Source organism: Lepidothrix coronata, unplaced genomic scaffold (genome assembly GCF_001604755.1).
Source record: "Lepidothrix coronata isolate B3197 unplaced genomic scaffold, Lepidothrix_coronata-1.0 Scaffold20, whole genome shotgun sequence".
NCBI lineage: Eukaryota > Metazoa > Chordata > Aves > Passeriformes > Pipridae > Lepidothrix > Lepidothrix coronata.
In genome coordinates, this window is record NW_016690200.1 from 5,888,126 (window position 1) to 5,907,343 (window position 19,218).

General features: G+C 48.9%; 1 protein-coding gene across 4 annotated transcripts in view; it reads right to left on the bottom strand.

The window, feature by feature from the left end:
* The window catches only part of PFKFB3 (6-phosphofructo-2-kinase/fructose-2,6-biphosphatase 3), a 44,662-nt gene that overhangs the window by 7,168 nt on the left and 18,276 nt on the right, over positions 1-19,218 (bottom strand). Inside the window, exons 2-14 of one of the 4 annotated variants that reach the window (XM_017807814.1) lie at positions 14,415-14,529; positions 9,148-9,273; positions 8,752-8,848; positions 8,458-8,524; positions 8,237-8,311; positions 7,878-7,934; positions 5,331-5,455; positions 4,381-4,588; positions 3,677-3,823; positions 3,095-3,199; positions 1,953-2,082; positions 1,697-1,759; positions 1,463-1,527 (exon numbers count right to left, since the gene is read on the bottom strand). In XM_017807814.1, the coding sequence (XP_017663303.1) occupies positions 1,463-1,527; positions 1,697-1,759; positions 1,953-2,082; positions 3,095-3,199; positions 3,677-3,823; positions 4,381-4,588; positions 5,331-5,455; positions 7,878-7,934; positions 8,237-8,311; positions 8,458-8,524; positions 8,752-8,848; positions 9,148-9,273; positions 14,415-14,493 (1,344 nt within the window). In that variant the 5' untranslated portion in view covers positions 14,494-14,529. Of the gene's footprint in view, positions 1-1,462; positions 1,528-1,696; positions 1,760-1,952; positions 2,083-3,094; positions 3,200-3,676; positions 3,824-4,380; positions 4,589-5,330; positions 5,456-7,877; positions 7,935-8,236; positions 8,312-8,457; positions 8,525-8,751; positions 8,849-9,147; positions 9,274-14,414; positions 14,804-19,218 lie in introns of those variants that run through there. The other 3 variants (XM_017807815.1, XM_017807816.1, XM_017807817.1) reach the window with 3 other exon arrangements.

The window sequence follows — 19,218 nt, forward strand, 5'->3', positions numbered from 1 at the left end:
AAGGCGACAGTTATAAAGGAAAAAAAAAAAAAAGGAGCAGGTTGTTTTGGTTTTTTTTCTTAAAGTGGCCTCTGTTTTTCCCCACAATCACTGTCAATGAGCAAACGAAAGGCTCTGGACACACAAACAAAAAAAAAAAACCCAATACAAAAGTGCTCAAGAGCACAGAATGGGAGGGGCCAAAAATAAAGTGCCCGCACTCAGACACAAAAGACCTTCCCCTCACCTAAGTCTCTGCTCACAAAAGAGTAACTACAGATAGCTAAAAACACGGAGCAGCAGTCAAGGCATGACTTTGCACAACAGAGAGAGGCACTCATCGGTCTCCTCCTCGAAGCCGGTCCCTCTGCCCAGGGAGAGGTGTGAAAGCAAGAAGAGGGAAGACAAGCCAGCCCAAGCTGATAAGGAAGACTTGGGAAGTGGGAGCAGAGCAGCCAGCAAGGGTTGGCACTGCCAAGCTCCTACTCAAGCGAGGAGGGATGGAGGGGCAGCACCGACGTAGCCGAGCAGGGGACCCAAGGACTTCGTGTGTGTCTTGCTCCATCCTACCCTTGGCCCTCCTGCCACCCCCAGCAAGGGTGGTGGAGGAGGGCACTGATGGCCCCCACGGCAGGGGGAAGGACTGGCTTCCCCCTTACAGCCATGGGGAGGGAGAGGTGGCCCAGATGCTGCCACCTGCCAAGGTCAGGAAGTGAAGGAAAGGAGACGGGGGCCAAAAGAGGACGGCTCCGACTGTCCAGTTGGGCTCCATCACCACTAAGCACAAGTTGGAAAGGTCCCAGCATCTGGGACAGGGGCACAACATCCCCGGGGCACCCAGAACCAACACCAAGCTGGTATCCCACTCTCTGGCCTCTGAGCTCCCAGTGGAGCATATGGCAGATAGACCAGCCCTTACAGGAATTTTTTCAGAAGAGGGGTCTCCTCCCCACAGCATCCCCAGCCCAGCACCACCACACCCTACCCAGCAGAAAGGCATTCTGGTAGCCCCACAGTGCCATGGGCATACTAGGAAAAAAAAAAAACAAACAACAAAAACAACAAAAACAAACAATCAAAATCTGCAAAGTCAGACTTTGGGCATTGAGCCCAGGCTCTGCCAGAAAACTGGGAGACCTGGGAGAAGTCACCTTCTCCACCCATGGCTCCATTCCCTGCTTCAGTGAATGGATGACTGTACCGGTAAAAGGGAAAGACCAGGGAGGAGCTTTCCCCGGGCCAGCTCTAGTCTGGGCAAACACACTGGGAAGCAGGCACATGCAACGCTCCTTTTCCCTTGGAAAACCCTGAACCAGCCACCACTTTGCCGAGCAAGAACCCATCTGATGCTCCACCAGCAGCACTTCCAAGCACCCAGCTGAGCCATCTCCCCATGCCCACTCCAGGTGTTCCCACTGCCAGCTGACCATAGGGGACAGGAGGGGACCACCAAGGGATGGCTCCAAGGAAAAGCAACACTCACCTCCGGGCGATCTCTGTGGGTGTTGACGGCTTCGATATTCAGCGAGATGGATTCCACCCGGCAGCCTGCAGAGGGGAGCAAAGGAGACAGAGAGGCCATCAGCAAACCCAAAACGCACAGGGTGTTGCCCAATGCTCCACCACAAATCCCTGCTCTTCTCCCAGAGGCAGCCTGGATTCAGGAGGAGGTACAAGTCAAACCCCTCCTCACGTTTAGTAGGAAGGTCCCACTTACCGTAGGCCACCGGGGTCAGCTTCAACACCGTGTGAAGGGGACATTTCAGGTAGGGCATTTCATCTGCAGAGACAGCAAAGCAGGAGGGTTATCCCACCTCCTCTCCAAAAGCATCTTTATCAACAGCCAAGGCCACCCCACACCTAACAAGATGTATGCTCCAGGCCCACATTGACCTGAACACACCTCCGCAGAGCTGCATCCATCACCCCTCCTCCAGCAGGGTCCATCCTCTTCCCACAGACAGGGAGCTCACCTGCACTCTTGTCCAGGAAGTATGCCAGGAGACAGCGCATGACAGCCTGGTGACAGATCACAAGGACATTCTCTTGCCTCTCCAGCTCCATGATGACTGGCTCCAGGCGCTGCACCAGATCCTGGTAGGACTGGGACAAAAGACAGGAAGGAAGATGAGGCATAGACTCAAAGAAACGAGCACCTCAGGAGCAGCAATGCTCCTTGTCTTGTTACATTTACTGATTTCATGCCTCTGACCAAACTAACATAATTACTGCTAAAAACAAGTAAATCCTTATCTTCAGGCTATTCTAGAACACAGATACTTCTTCCATCAGAGAAGAAGCTGTTCCCACCTCAGTGAATCACATCTCAGTACTGGAGACTTTATTAAGGCAAGCAATAGAGGCTCTCAGGATAGCATGCCTTTTTCATCTTGAAATTTGATTTTTCTACAGGATTTCTAAGTTATGAAGAGTCTGGGGCAACCTGAGAAATGCCAGGGTTTTGAAGGACTTCATAAAGAACCATGACAGGCAGCCAGAACGAGCTCCAGAGACCCAGAGGCGGTGTCTGACATCTCCACACATTCCTCTGTTTGGAAACATCCTCATGACAGTGTATCTAAGATTTTTCCCAAATGTCTATGTCTATTTTCCCAAATGACTTTTAATTTGGGGACAAATAGCTCAATTCACAGCTTAAAGTATCATCCAGAACTGATGTAAATTCCCACCTCATTGTGTCACACCCTGAAAGCAGATTGCTAATAACAGAGCTGTTACCATCAACCCTTAGGGAATGATACTGAGAACAGGGTGAAAATTACTTTTTTTGGAAATGACAGAAAAGGAAATTGGGGCAGCACAACACTTTGAGTGGATATAATGATGGAACTTGGACTAGAAATCTCCAGAGTCCCTTTCTTACTAATCTGCTGTAAAGTCAGTGGGACTGTTTGTTAAGTGATGCATTTCTCAGTGATATCTTCACATACCACGATTTCACAAGAGCTCAGCATAGAGGTGAATATAAGCCCTGACTTTTCTCTATTCTAGTTTCTTGGAGCACTCACTACTCAAGTTTAGAGGATTGAATGAAGACAAAAAGGTCGCATTTAAAGCAGAAGTCATGTCTCCGAAGGTCTCCCTGCAGACCTACCTCCCCTGAAGGATAACGGTAGTAATATTTATCCTGATCACGCAAAGCAAATTCCTCTGGATGCTGCTCCCTGATTTCTTCATACGTCATTTCTTCACACACACCCTGCCAGAACAGGACATCCATGGTTACTGGACATACTCAGGTCAAAAAGCATCAGCACAGTCAACATGCAAAACCTTCTCGAAAGCAACTGTCCATAACCCTGTGAGGGGTCAGCAAAAGAGCAGTTCCAAGCAAAAATCATTTTAATCCACCACACTGGATGGGGCTTGGAGCAACCTGGTCTAGTGGAAGATGTCCCTACCCATGGCACAAGGTTGGAACAGATGGGCTTTCAGGTCCCTTCCAACCCAAACCATTCTATAATTCAAGACAACATTTGAACAATCTGCGGAAGGTACAACTAAGATCAAAGCCAAAAGGTGAGTCCTGCAGAGGTACCACCCTTTCCCACAGAAGGAAAATCTCCCCATGACAGCTGAGATTTAGCAGAAGCAAAGAGTCTGGTGCTATTGCTCTCTCTTGTCAAGCAACAACCAGCCTGATCCAGCTCTTCCTACTCCAATCGAAGATACTCACAGCATCAATTTCATTGAGTGCCTTCCACTGCTCGTAGGGCAACTGGAGAGCTTCTGCTGTTTGGATTGTCCTTTTTAGTTGGCTGGTCCAGACTTTGAGGTCCTTCAGGTTCTGCTCTTCTACAAATTTGTTCAGCGCCAGCGCAAACTGTGGGGCATAAAAAAAAAAAAAGGTTGATTCCTGGTCCATAGCTTCCCAATGGGCCTTCTTCCCTGCTTCCCAGTAAGTGTTGACTTCTTCAGGTCTGCTTTTGCCCTCCATAAGCAGACAGATTAGTCTTCTGCTCCGAGGTGATGAGCAGCCACACATGCAATGATCCCCAAGAAGGGGTGTGAGAACAGAGAGAAAGCAGAGGAGAAAGAGGCAACCTATTGTCTTCAAGGAACATTAGCACTCAGGAAACAGCACCATGACCTGGGCTTTCCCACAGTGTTATGGAAAATCCTTGGCCATCCTTAACCATAGCTCTGCTTATTTGCTTTCTGCAGCCCAATCTCTGTTAAGGCCTAAGTAGGTGCAAGACTACAAGTAACAATGATGGCTGGGAAGTCTTGTTTTGAGGCCATGCCCAAACTTAACCAGCCCTATGGATGGATCCTGAGCAACCCAGCTGTCATCAAATATACACTTCATCCAACACATGGCATCTACTACAGCCAAACCCCTCCTCGAAGCCACAGGGGAGTATTCCCCTTCTCCCTCACCTTCTTGCCCCTGTTGGAGAGGCCAGAGTCCCCTCCAATCTTGCCCATGAGGTTGAACTCGCTCTCTCCGTGCCGACAGAGATAAATGGTACGGGGCTGGACGTGGATGTTCATCAGGTAGTAAACAATCCTGCTCTGGATGTGATCCTGAACCCTGTTGACCAGGAACCGTCGGCCAACATCAATGACTTTGATGAGAGAAAGTTCCCTAGGGAAAGAAAGAAACATCATTCTCATGAAACAGCCTTGTGACTTATCTCCCTCAGCATAATAATCACCCAGCTAAAAGGATTTCCTGCAGGCTATTTTCAACAGGAAGCCAACAGGTAATGGGGATTCACGGAGAGCTGAATAACACCAGTGTAATCGCCATTCCTCCTTGCAGCAGTAAAGAGGATTAAACAGGACTAACAGGGAACATGCTCCTCCCCACAACAGGGATCAGCAGGAGTGGAATAATCCGGGTAGAGCACACAGACGTGTTTGTGAGCAGTGGAAAGGCTGGGAGGTGCCTGCAGAGTCATACAGGACAGCAAAGGTCTTCCCAGGGCACACAACTAGGCAGAAGCCACAGGGCTTGCTCAGTCCTGTAGTCTGAGCCAACCAATCCCTTCCTTTAAGTGGGACAATGACAAAAGCACCTCAACCACTCAAACTCAAGTGCTTTTACAAACCCTTTGTATTTAAACCTGCAGAACAGGGTTGAAAACAGCATATCTGAGCCCAGAAGAGCCTGGGAAAGTTTCAGTGCCTGACTCCCTGGCACAGGGCTGGGGAAAACCAGCAATTTCAAGGAAAAAGCCTGGTTTCGCGGTGAGGCTTGGCCATACGTTACCCTAGCACAGTCAGGTATTTGAACACAAAGTGAAATACAGCTTCAGCCTTCACTGCTTCTCTCCTGGGAGCAGGAGGGTGTTTAAGCCAGCTCAAAAGTCAGCAAAGTCTCTTACCTGTCGTAGTCATCAGGATCTAGTGGCTGGTAACTGGCTTGGTAACAGTTGATCCTCTTCATGAAGTCCTCCATGGCATCAGTGGAGTTACAGTCCCGGTAATCTGGGCTGGACAATTTGACTTCCTGTAAAAAAAAAAAAAACAGGCCACAAGGAGAGGTCAGGAAGGTCTCCCAGCCAAACAATGCTAATCTCGAATTATAAAGTCCTGCCAACATTCAGCAAACAGCTGAGACACTTTACAGTCATCACTTATCATGGGGTACAAAAGAAGCAAGTTAGACTCAAAAATAAGCATAAAGTGAGATAATCTGGTATAAACCATTGCATGGTTAGTACAGATGTGCATCAGTCCACTCCCATTCTCCCAGGAATTGCGGTAGCACCTCACCACCCAACACAGTGAGGAAAACTGAGCTTCCTTGTGGTTAAAAAAAAAGCATCAGGTTTAAATTCAAGCTGAGAATGGAAAGCGCACAAACTTAGACAAGATGTTTATCCTGGGTCAGCAAAAGGATATTTGCATAACAACATTCAAAGCCTTTCTGTGCACTATTCACTGCAAGTTACTGGGCTGACAGATACTACAAATGGGCAACACGAATATCCAGAACTCCCATGGACTGAGTTCTGCTTGAACTAATCTAACAGGCTATTTTCCCTGAAGATTTGGGTTTGAACAGCAGCATTACACATTAGTAACTTCAAAGGCAATCCTGAAACGAACAGGATAACACAACAGAGTGACACATGTGGCAGCATCCAGGGCCCATGGCATATTTTCCACACTGATCCCAGCACTACGAGCACTATTCATCTGCAGCACCCCCATGGAGCAGAATCCCACATTCATTTTCTCCCCCTTCAAGCATTAGTTTCCAAATAAAGGGATTAAAATCCTCAAAAAAAAAAAATCCAGTTAAAAAAAAAAAAATGCAGCAAACTGAGGGTTTTATTAGCGTCATGGAAAAGGCTGTGTGCAACCTCTCAAAGAGCTGGTCACTGGCCCTGGGACAACAGCTCCCAACAGGAGCAAAAGCCACGCTCCAGTCCCAGCCCAGCACCCTTTCTCCTTAGGGCTGCTCTCGATCCATTCTCCACCCAGCCTGTACTTGTGCTTGGGATTGATCGGACCCAGGTGCAGCACCTTGCACTTGGCCTTCTTGAACTTCATGGGATTGGCACAGACCCATTCCTCCAGCCTGTCCAGGTCCCTCTGGATGGCATCCCTTCCTCCACACCACACAGCCTGGTGTCATCGGCAAACTTGCTGAGGGTGCTTTGATCCCACTGTCCATGTCACCAGAGATGTTAAACAGCACCAGTCCCAATACCAAGCCCTGCCTGTCACACACGATTTGCCCTCAGTGAGGCCATGCTGGCTCTCTCTAATCACCTCCTCATTTTCCATGTGCCTCAGCATAGCTTTCAGGAGGATCTGATCCATGATCTTGCCAAACACCAAAGTGAGACTGACCAGCCTGCAGATTCCCAAGTCTCCTTTTTTATCTCTTTTTAATAACAAGGGTTATGTTCTCCCTTTTCCAGTCAGTGGGAACTTCACCGGATGGCCATGACTTCTCAAATGTGATGGATAGTGGTTTCCCCACTTCATCCACCTGTTCCCTCAGGGTCAACAGATGCATCACATCAGGTCCCATGGACTTGTAGACCTTCAGGTTCCTTAGATGGTCAAAAACCTGATCTTCTACAGCAGGTGACTTTTCATTCTCCCAGTCCTTGCCTTTGCCTTCTACAACTCCATCGGTGGGCTGGAGCACTTGGTGGTGAAAACTGAGGCAAAAAGTCATTGAGTACCACAGCCTTTTCCATATCCCCAGTATCCAGGCCTCCTATTTCCTTCTGGAGAGGGCCCACATTTTCCCTAGTCTTCCTTTTATCATCAAATGTACCTATAGAAGCTTTTCTTGTTGTTCCTGACATCCCTGTCCAGGTTTAATTCTGTCAGGGTTTTATTGTTTCTAACCTGATCCCCAGCTACTCAAACAATCTCTGTATTCCTCCCAGGCTGCCTCTACTTGCTTCCATTCTCTGTAGGCTTCCTTTTTGTGTTTGTCTAGGAGCTCCTTGTTCATCCATGCAGGCCTCCTGACATTTTTGATTACTTCTTTGTTGGTAACGCATCACACCTGAACTTGGAGATGATCCAGCTTTCTTGGTTCCCTCTTCCCTCCAGAGCTTTATACCCTGGTACTCCACCAAGCATATTCCTGAAGAGGCCAAAGTCTGCTCTGCTAAGGTCTCATTTCATGGTCACTGCAGCCCAGGCTGCCCTTGAGCTTCACATTCCTCACCAGCCCTTCCTTGTTGATAGCAACAAGGTGCAACACAGCACATTCTCCTTGTTGGCTCCTCTCTCTTGGGGAAGGAAGTTATTATCAACACATTCCAGGAACTTCCTGGATTGCTTGTGCCATGCTGCGTTGTCCCTCCAAAAGATACCAGGGTGGTTGAAGTCCACCATGAGAACCAGGCTTCTTACCTGTCTATGGAGGGAAAACAAAAGCAAGACACTTCCACACTTACCATAACATTGGTGGCAACCACAGTGGGATCGTTGCAGACAGATTCAATGAAGAACACCTGTGAAACAAAGCAAACCTCAACTGAAAGCCAACAAGGCTTTTAACACTCAAACAGCTCCCTGCCCAACACAACCTCCTCCCTGCTAGCCCAGAGAGCTCTGCCTCTGCCCTGCTCCCATTGTTTCCTTCTCCAGGACTTGTTACGAGGAATGAGGGAAGAGTTTCACATTTTTAATCAAACCCAGCAATGAAATATCCCTTACACAGGAGCATCATGAGGACAACATGTTAGTGAAAGATACACCAACAGTACACTAAAGGTGGACTATGCAATGCAGGCATCAGCCCCATGGTACCAACCTTAAATCCATTTTCTTTGGCAAAGTTTAGGATCATCCCTCTCCTCTCCCGCGTGGTATTGGTGGCATCGAAAACCTTTAAAAGCAAAGATTTCAGTTAGCACAACAAGTGCCTGGTTTCCCACTGAGCCCCTCCTCAGGGAAGAAACTGCAGAGCAAATGGCACAAGACGTTCAGGACTGGGACTTGCCAAAATCCCATGGAGCGCATCTCCGTTCTTACCGCAATCTGTCCAGCCTCTTCCGTCAGGTACAGCTTGACATCCCTCAAGGCAGCCATGGCACATTGCCTGCAAAAGAGGAGATGTGTAGTCCTGATGTCCTCTGGATGGGCTGGTGACCCTGAAGCTACCAAGCCCACACAGCTTCAGTTTTGAGCTCTTGGCACCCAAGTCAGGCCTCTTTGGCCAGGCAGGGAGAACTCAAAAGTAGAGCCCTGCTTATCACCCCCGAACAAACTGGGTAACTGTGCTCCAGCCATGGGCTTCACCAGGATGGAGGCAGTGCCCACACTTACTTCCTGACTTTCATGGCCTCCTCGTTGTCAGGACGGAAGAAGTCATAAGAGCTGTAATGCTTCACGGCCTCACGGCGATATTCCCCCACGTTGAAAACTATTTGGGAAAGACAAAAACCATCAAAATCAGGAGCTCATCTCATCTGTACAGTTTCTGCAATTAAAGCAAGCAAAGTGATGAGAAATTACATCCTTAGAGCAAAGGGCTCAAGGGACATCTCTTGATCTTGAAGTGAAGGAGGACCCAGGCTGCAGCAGAAATGATGGCAAAACGTCAATATTTGGACCATCCGATTTTGGAAAGCTCTCCCACTACATCCCAAGGCACTGAGCTCCTACAGCAACTCCTGAGGACCAGACCTCATGCTTCCCCCAGGAAGCCAGTGAATGCCTCACCTTTTGTAGGGACACCGATCCAGTTGAGGTAGCGGGTCAGCTTCTTGGAGATGTAGGTCTTCCCACGGGCTGGGAGGCCAACCATCACTATCACAGTGGGGGAATTGGCAAGCTGTGGCCCACAGGCTATGAGGAGGAGGAGAAAAAAGAACATGAGCAGCTGTGAATCCTCCAGCTCATCTTGTATCAACCCTACAAGGCACTTGCTCTTCACTCAGCCTTCCCCTAAATCCTTCAGCAGCCGAGAAAATCCAAAACCCATGTTCTTTGTGCACCATCACCTCTGTAATCTCTTGTACATCCCTCTCATGAGTTTGGACAACCAAGACCCTGAGCAGGAGGCATGGTGGATGGCTCCATGGCTTCCCACTGGTGAGACACAGCTGGCCCAGCTAAGCCATGCTGACCCAAATTCACCCTGGTGTCACCCAAACCAGGGGGGGATGACAGTCACAGCCTGAAAGCCACAGTAAGAACATCCTGATGGCTGCAAAGTAGGCAAGGAACCAGCAGCTGGCCCAGGCTCCCTGGAGAGTCTCCACCCCTCAGTTTCCTTACTTACAACCAAAAAAAAAAAAGAAAACAAGGCAAACACAACCTCCCATTTCTGTGGATTGGCCAATTCTGTGAAAAGCTGGAGGATGGCCAAGTACTTTGGTCCAGGTCCTGCAGCAGCACACTTCAGACACTGCTGCTGTGCTGAAATACCAGGTCTGCACAGAGATCTTCACCCAGAGAGCATCTTCCAAAATATTTGACTAGATTCTTAACTGATACACGAGCAAATGCAACCAACTGTTTTTCTGAAGACAAACAGGGTATGAAGACCACAGAACCATTAGCATTTAAAAGCAGATATCCAAGTAATTTATCCCTTTTTTCTCATAAACCTATTTTAAGCTGGGTTGTTGGTTTGGGGTTTTTTTTGTGGTAAAGAGCATCCATGTCAAACAGCTGGAAATAAAATCCAGAGGCAGCACTTAGCAATGACTTGGCAAGTGAAGAGAAATTCCTGTCCAAGTCACTTGAATGGCATGACCAAAATGCAGACAAATCAGCTTCCAGGCTGCCCAGGTGAATCACTTTCTCCCCCCATAAATCCTTTTGAAAGCAAATTCCTGGTTCAGTTCAGAGGAAACTGCTGAGGTTACAGGACTGGGAATACAGTTTGGGATTTTTTTTTTTAGTATTTTGCAGCCCCAGTGTCAGGGGATGCATCTGGACCACACATTCCGTGGAACATGTAATGAGGCAGCATCCCTCTCCCTTGGCTGCATCCCTGCTCCTCTCTAGGGCTTGCTCTGAAGAATTGCTTCTCACATGGTGCCGCACACGGGCAAGGCCAAGGCACAAAGCCAGGAAAGGAAGATCTTAATGATGCCTAATGGAATTTAGATTAGCCAGCTGCCTTTCATGCCACCCAGTGTGACACTCCAAGAGCCCTCCCAGCAAGGGCAGGACAGGCAAGACCCTCCAGGGGATTTCCCTCCCACCCTTCCATCCACCCCGTGAGCCCAGAGACCTCATGGGAAAGGAATGCAGGGAGTGAGTGGCTGGTGGCAGAGCCATAAACCCCAGCTTAATTATGGTCTAGGTGGAGAGCTCTGCCTGCCTGTCCCAGCTGCCTGCAGGTGGGACCTGAGGATGGAGACTCAGATTAGATCTGGAGAGGGCAAACAAAATTGAGAGGTATCCATAAAACATGCAAATTATGTGGGATTCCCTTTGCTTTCTAGGAAAAAAATAAATCCAACAGCTGAAGAAACCAAATTAAGACCACAAGGAAGAGTGACAGCACTGGCAACCAGACAGCAGAGAAGAGCCTCCCATCATCTTCCTCGTTGTCTCACCAAAGCAGACTCAGCAGGCAAGAGATTAAAAACTACCTAAAATATATTTTCTCTTTTTCTTCTTTTCATAAATATTCCACATTCCTCAGGCTGGAGCTGCCCTCACACTCACTCCCTTTGTAGAACCTGCCTCCCCAGTGCTGCGTTTCAAAAGCCCAGGGCAGCTCTCATCGATTTTGGCAGCAAGTGCCAATTTTCCATGCTTGGGTACCAAGGGAGCTGAGCAATATACCCAGAAAAATCTTTGTTTCCCCTCTAACAGTTTCACTTCCTCTCACAACCTATGGCTGCAAGTCTGGTTTTGCAACAAAACCCACACACTTATTAGATAAAGTGAGGAGGAGGGAATAATACCCAAATAAAGAAACCCTTCCTTTAAGAGTGGACAAAGGATCTCAATGAGCCAAGAGGATTTTGGGCCATTAATAGCAGTTCAAGAGGATGGGGACAATACTGGGTACTGTTCATGTGCCTTTGGCTCCAGACATCTGTGACAGTCCCAGATGTCTGGGACTGGGTGCTGCAGGAGTTAAACACCTGTAATTGAGGAATCTCCCCACAATCTGTTTTTCTGCCAAAGGAAAGATCAAGATCCAGGTTCCCCTTGGACCATGAAAAAGCATCTGTTTACAGACCTGGGAGCAGCTCCCAAAACACCAGGGTATCCAGCAAGGAACTTTTTATCAGGAATCTGAGCCCAAACCCAACTAAATCACAAAAGTCTCCGGAGAAACTTTGCATCAGGGATGAAACAGAAACCAGTGTTTTGCTCAGTGTTTCACAAAGACCTCATTCATAATTTCTTTTCACCACTGCTGGGAAGCTATCGGGGATTTCAATGGATATTCATTACTGCTTATCCATATCTAGCCAGGTAAGTCAAGGTCAGGGATGACTTTCAGGCTCAGTCAGGATATTTAGAAGGCGCTCATCACGTGTGGCTTACAGCTGCCAGAAAGTCAGCACTGATGAGCTCCTGTGCTTTACCAGAACAGGGGAGGGAAGGAAGCAAAAATAAAAAACACAACAAAACAATACAAACCACAAGAGGGAAGGAAACTTGCTTCTCTAACAGGTCGGATAAAACAGCCACCTCCCCACTTCAGGCACTTTTACGGTCTCCTCGTATAAGTGTTCCCCCACACCACATGTTCTACATTAGCCCTACATTCCCCTTCTGCAGCTTCTTCTCACTGCAATCCCCTGACACCTTCACGCATGAAGGTTTCTGCACTTTGCATCACACGCACACGTGGAACCGCTACCGCCCCGAAAACGCGCCAGCCGGGGTTTTACAGGCACAGCCCCCGAGCGGGAGTGATGGCAAAGAGAAGTGACGGGACAGAGAAAGGCAGCGGCAGCCCCTTCCCTCCTGGAGCATCCCCCTCCCGAGCCCCCTCCCCTCGCCTGGCTCTGCCCACCCGGCGCCTGCGACGACTTGACTTTCCCAGCCCCTACGTGAGAGACGTGCAGCTTGACAGCAATTTAATGGATCGCCGTCAAAAGGCCAGATGAAGGCACCACTTCCGAGCCACTCCAGCCTCCCACTGACGAGGAAGCGACAATCGGACTAATTATTTCACGCGCAGGGAGCAGCTTCCAGAGGATGCTCCCAGGGATGCTCCCGCTCCCTCCAGGGACCACACCGGCCGTGCTCTCCGTTACACCCCCACTTCCCACCCAGCTTTGTGGCTCTGCTCTTTGTTGCTGCTGAGGAATTAATAGCACCTCGAGTTTAAAATAGCCACCCTGTGTTAAAAAAAAATAAATTAAAAAAAAAATTTAAAAAAAAAGAAGATCTAAAACAGCCTAACAACCCTCTTCCCATATTGCACAGCAAAAAGTGCCCAGCGTGGCTTGTTCCCAGCCCGAGAAAAAATAATTAGAAGCCACATTACGTTATTAATAAGCCCCTTGGTGCCTTAATATACTAAATATGTTAGTTTTCTCCTCTACCAAGAGGGAATTCTCTCCTCTGAGAAACCAAGTGGCAAAAAGCACTGGGAGGCTCTGCGTGCACAAGGCATTTCTTTCAGAGGTGTCAGTCCCTGAGAAAAGTCAAGCCATACAGACACACGTGCAAAGCATTAAGCCATTTTACCCCACTCAGACCAAAGCCCCTTGGCAACCCAGATGTTCAGCCTGTTGCTGAAATCCCATTTCCTCAGCAGCTCCTGCTGCAGAGCTGCCCTTGCCAGGCTCAGGCAGCACGTCCCAACATCTGCTCCAGGGAGCCTGACCCATAGCCCCTGGCAACAACAGCTGGCAAATTCATAGGATATCTGCTTTTTCTAAAATTATTATTAGTTTTTTAAAAAGGGGATACTTTCCAGCCAAGAGAAATAAACAACAGAAGCGACTTTAAATGCCTGATGAAGAAAAGCATCGGAAAGACTGATTCACCCAACTGCCCAAGCCACTTCTATCCTCCATCCAGTGCCATCTCCTCCATCCCGGCTCTGCAGATTCCTGCGATGCTCATTTAGAGTTACACGGAGTTGCACAACTGGTAGGTTGTCAGTTTAGCTGTTGGGTGAGTTAAAGGAGCTGCCTCCTGAGCTTTCAGATTGTATTATGATTCATGAATTGGTTTATAGTAACACATTGGGATGACCCAAGCATTTGATTTTATATATATATATAATTTATTTTTTTAAGCACGGAGCTTGGTTTTAACCCCTCAAGGATCTTTCTGAGCTTCAAAGAGCACTGCATAAGTTTCAGCATTAATTTCTGCCTTCCCCTCCACCTGCCTCTTATCTCATCCCGCAGGGTTAAATGATAAAGTGCAAACGGCTGGGGTTTTTTTCCCCTAAATCCATTTCCCTAATCCTGCCTCCACCTCCAAAAAAAGGTAAAAATTTATAATGCACTAATTGGATGGGGCTTGGAGCAACCTGGTCTAGTGGAAGGTATCCCTGCACATGGCAGTGCGGTTGGAACAGGATGAGCTTTAAGGTCCCTTTCAATCCAAACCATTCACGACTCTGTGACACCCTGAAAATCCCTGCTGAGCCGGTGACCGGGCGCCGAGGTGAACAACCTGCTCCCTTTCCTTTTTAATCCCAGGGCTGGAAGCCGAGAGGGGGAGCGGGGAGGAGGGAGTGGAAATTGGGCCACGCGTGTCTCGGCACCTCCCCGCATCCTCCGCTGCGCGGGGCCATGTGACGGCTGCACCTTCCTCCAGCTCCCAAGGGCTGGAAGTGAGTCACGGGATGGCAGCGAGTGGGATGCGGGCACGGGGATGATGCTGGAGCAGGCAGAGGAGGGGGGAAGCGGGATGCTGCACGGATGCTGAGGGAGGAGGGCGCTGCAAAGAGCCCCTTCTGGGAGCGCAAAGGACGGGGACTGCTTCCCACCCACCCCTCCATCCCATCCCGTCCCATCCCGCGGGGATGCTGCGGTGCCCGTACTCACAGCGGCGGGGCAGCGCCGGGCGGTTGTCATTGGGAAGCCAAATCTTCTGGATGCGGCTTTGCGTCAGCTCCATGGGCATTTTTAAAACAAAGGTCTTTTTGCGCTCCGCGTCCACCTTGATGCGTTTGCGGGGGAGAGGAGGAGGAGAAAAAAAAAAAAAAAGAGGAAGGAGGGGGAGGAAATATGTAACAAAAAATAAAAAGGGTTTTTGCTGCAGTCGGTGGTTTCAGCGAGCGGCTGCGGCGCTTTCGGATGCTGCTGCTCGGAGCCTCGTGAAGGTTTTACGGCAGGAGGGGGGAGGAGGAGAAGGAAGAGGAGGGACGGGGCTCCAGGGCACAAAGCCGGGCAGGAACGGCACCAGCGCTGCCGCTGCGCGCTGGGAGGGAGCGAGGGCGAGCCCTGCCGCGGACTGCGATGGAAAGAAAAATATATCTAAAAAAAAAAAAAACAAACTAAAACCACAGCTTCCCTTTATAACTGGAAAAAAAATAGGGGGGTGAAATAAAAAAAAAAAAAAAGAGTAGGAAAAATCTCCACGCGAGGCAGCCGGGGAGAAAGGATTGAGAAGGTCTGCTCGTGGCGCTGCTGCTGCTGCGGTCTCGGCTGCTGCCCTACCCGGCTCCGCTCGCGATGTGCCGGCAGCTCCGGTGCCGCCTATTTCTATCCCGACAGGCCGGGCCCGGCGGTGCCCGCCCCGCGGGGCGGGGAGGGCAGGGAGGGGCCGGGCGGGCGCTGCGGAGCCGCGGAGGAGGCGGGGAAGGAGGAGGAGGATGGGGAGGATGGGGAGGAGGAGGAGGAGGGGGAGGATGAAGGGGGGGATGCGGCGCGGCCCGGGCAGTGCTGCCCCCCGCCGCCCGCCCCCGGAACTGCAGCGCGGACAAAGGACCCGCTTTGTTCCCCGCGGGGACGCGACCACCGACCCCCCAAACCAAAGGATGCGACAGCAAGGGGGGGGATTATGGGGGTGTCACAGGGGGGTGGGTGTGGGAAGGCTCCCCCGAGCTAAAAAACCGTACGGTTAAAAAACTTTCCCGTCTCGCTTCTCCCGTGTTAGAAAATTAATTGAGTAAAAGCGATAAAAATAATAAAACCAGTAATGATAATTAAATCGTTAAAATGGTGAAAAGGAAATAAAAAGTAAAAGGGGGAGATTAAAATGAAATTTAAAAAAAATAATAGTAATTTAGAAAAATTAAAAGGAGGTAAAGCGAGGAAATAGAAAGGGGAAAATAAAATGAAGTAAAGATTGAGAGGATAAAAAGGACATAAAAGGGAAAATATATGAGGAAAATAAAATAAACCCTAAGAAAAGTAGAAAATAACAATGGAGTAACAAAAAAAAATAAAATAAAAATATAGAAAATAAAAATGGAATAAAATTTTTAAAAAGGGAAAAAATAAACTAAAAAAAATAGAATTTTAATAAAATAAAAATAAAAATAAAATTAACTGAAAAAATCAAAACGAGAGAAACAAAATAAAAATTATTTTAGAGATAACAATATTTTTTGAATAAAATAATAAAGTGATAATAAAATAAATGAATTCCAAGTACACAGCAGTGGGACGGGGGGCTCCGCTGGCGCGCCCCCACACCGCGCTCAGAGGGTTCGGGCCGGAGGAACCCGGGGGGCTCGGAGGGGGCTCGAGGGATGCCGGGGGGGCTCAGGGGATGCCGGGGGGCTGGGGGATGCCGGTGTCTGCGCTCCTGCACGTCCCTCACGTCGCACATGCGGTGCCGGGGCCGCCTCCCCCGGAGGGGATGCCCGGGATGCGGCGGCTCCTCCTCCGCCCGCGGCCACCGCGGCTGCTCCGCCCCGCTCCGCGCCCGCATCCGCGCCCGGGAGGCGCCTGGTCCACCCCCCCCCCGCATCCCTCCGTCCCTCCCCGCAAGGGGCTGAAGCGGCGGGAGCGCTGGGGATGCTCCGCGGGGAACCTTTGCCCTCAAACGGGTGCTTAGTATTGATTTATTATTTATTTATCTTATTATTTTGAATTTATTAATCTCGCTGGTTTCATATTTATTATTTGTTATTTCATTATTAATTTATTAATATTTTAATATTTTCGTTCTATTATTTGTCTATCTGTCATGTATATTCGCCTATGATAAATATGTAATTATTATTATTATTCTTTTTTAAAATTTTCATTCTTCTATTAGTTTATTAAACTCCTTAATCTGCTCTCCAGGTTCCTGCAAGTCTCATTTCCACCTTCAGTTAGGCTGCAAACAGCACCCCAGCAATACTCACACCCTGACACAGCCTGTGTTTGCAGCACAGAGGGGTTGGGACATCGTCCAGGAGCCACTCAGAAAATTCCTATGGTGACACTGAAGTGCTAAAGATGCTCAACACCCTCCCCTTGCACCCCAACACTGCCTTAGCTATGAGGATTATCCCACCTGGCACAGAGGGGTCCTTTTGGCAGGATGCTGGGTGGGAACGTGCCACAGCAGGGAGAAGTGGGAATATGTGAGAGGTGGGAAGAGCCGCAGAGGTGGGAGCATCTGCTTTGATGGGGTTTAATAAAGCAAATTTTGCTTGAAAATTTAAAGCCCGACAAGGAGCATCTCAGATACTTAAAGCATTCAAACCCCTTCTTTTATTATATAGGGCATTTTCCTCCCCTGGAAGCAAAGGCTTGTATTTGTTAACACATCTAGAAAGAAGGTATTTTTGGCCAATTCCTTACATGGAGCCAAGATGGATAGAGTAAAAAATGCACAATCCTTCCCTCTCCTACACAGGGAAAAAATATTCACAGGCAACAACAAAAAAAAAATGAAAAAAAAAAAAAAAAGAATTTTTAAATAGCTACTATGAGGGAGCTGGAAAAGAACCAGATTTGGGATGTGGGAAGGAAGATGGGAGAGAGCAGTGAGCGCTCCAGCTGGCAAATGTGGGATGGGGATCAGGCACAACAGCGGTCCCTGGACCACTGTGCACAAAATCCATCCTTGGGAAAGGCCAGGAGGGTTGTTTTTTTTCCAAAATCCCCAAATCCTTTTCACATGGAGGGCAACAGAAGCTCAGTTGCCAGCTAAAACATGAATCAGAAGTAGGACAAATATTCACATGATGTTACAGGACAAGGAATTTGGGCATCATCCCCCTTCCTCCAGCAGCTCACTCTCCTCTCTGTGGCTTCACAAGTCACCACCCCCACAATATCAAAAGGAGCCCGAAAGCGAAACCCTGCCTGAATTAAAATCACAGTCACTTCAAATTAGCTCCACCTAGTAACTCTTGGCTTAAAAACTCCTGAATAACTGGAGCGGAAAGCTTCAACTCCTAAATAAATGGCCTGGATTTCAGGGGCACGAGCACCCAGCTGCTCCGAGGGAGGTCAGCTGGAAGAACCATTACTATTTATAAGGCACTTTCACCCTGGGGAGAGGGTGGTGAGCAGGATGTCTCACTAGGTGCTCTGAAAGGATTATTTCTCCCCTCTCAAGTTGTGCCATGCAAAATCCCAGCTCCCTATTAATAGCACCCAGACCGGTAAATAAGCTGTTGCTCGCAGCTGCTGTGAAAGGAGCCCACGGAGGTGCTTAGCTCAGCGATTTTTCCAGAAAGCAAGTCACTGAGGGGGAGGAATGCTGTCAGTAAGAGGTGTGTCAGCTCGCTGAGAGGCACAACAAGCACAGGATGCCACGGGACAGCCAGGGATGCTGTCCCACATCCTCTACTGCGCTGTGTGATGGAGCATGTGGAGGGTGGGATAAACTAGCCAGTGCTGGCTGGAGCTGCTGCTTCACCCACCCCATCTCAGGGACCATTTAATAAATGCAAAGGGACAGGGGTATAAATGTAATGCAGGGCTTAAAATCTGAAAATCCTGGTGGTGGATGGGGGAAAAAATGACCTTGAGTGTCTGAGGGATGAAGGCAGCAGGTACAGAGAGGTGGGAGAGGAAAGGGCAGTGCAAAGAGGGGAAGTCTGGCAGAAAAGGGGGAAATAACCTGTTTCTGTGAGAACAGTATACCCATCTCTTACAGGGCTTACAGGCTGCAAACTTCTCCAAAAACATCAGAGCCAAACTACCTCAATTCCCTCTTATGTTCCACTGCTGCTCTAACATTGAACTCACCTAGTAACTCATCGTGAACAGTGGAATTAGGCTTTGGATGCATCCTACCATAAGAATCCTGGACTTAATTCCCCGTCCCCTTTGGAAGAACCCACTGGTCACCAGCCAGCCTCTCCTGGCACCCTGCCCCCGGCATCAAAATGCCAGCACCATCAGCAATTGCTCTGACGAGCCCCAACTCTGACTAAGCTGTGATTCATCCTCCTCTTTTAATGTTTTCTTTTTTTTTTTTATTCCTTTTTTTTTTTATATTCTCCAAAGGAAACTTGGAAGGAAAGGACAAGTCACGTTTTTGCCTACGTTCGGTGCAACACGCATCGTCTCCTTAGGACGTGGCATGGGGGTGCAGTGGGCATGATTCCCACTGGGATCCGAGTTCCACGGTCCAACCCTGCACCCAGGAACTATTTCCATGGCTAGAATTTGGAAGTGGTGGCTGGGAGCTGTGTGGACATCGCCCTATGGATGCGGCCTTACGTGTGCTCTCTTATTGTCAGGGCAGCTGGATCCGGCAGCAGTTTCCAGTATGGCCTTGGTTTACCATCCTGGAACATGGGCACAAAGTTCACAGAATGACAGAATGGTTTGTTTTGGAAGGGACCTTAAAGATCATGCCATTCTTACCCCCTGCCATGGGCAGGAACACCTTCTACCAGACAAGGCTGCTCCAAGCCCCATCCAGCCTGGACTTGAACACTTCCAGGGATGG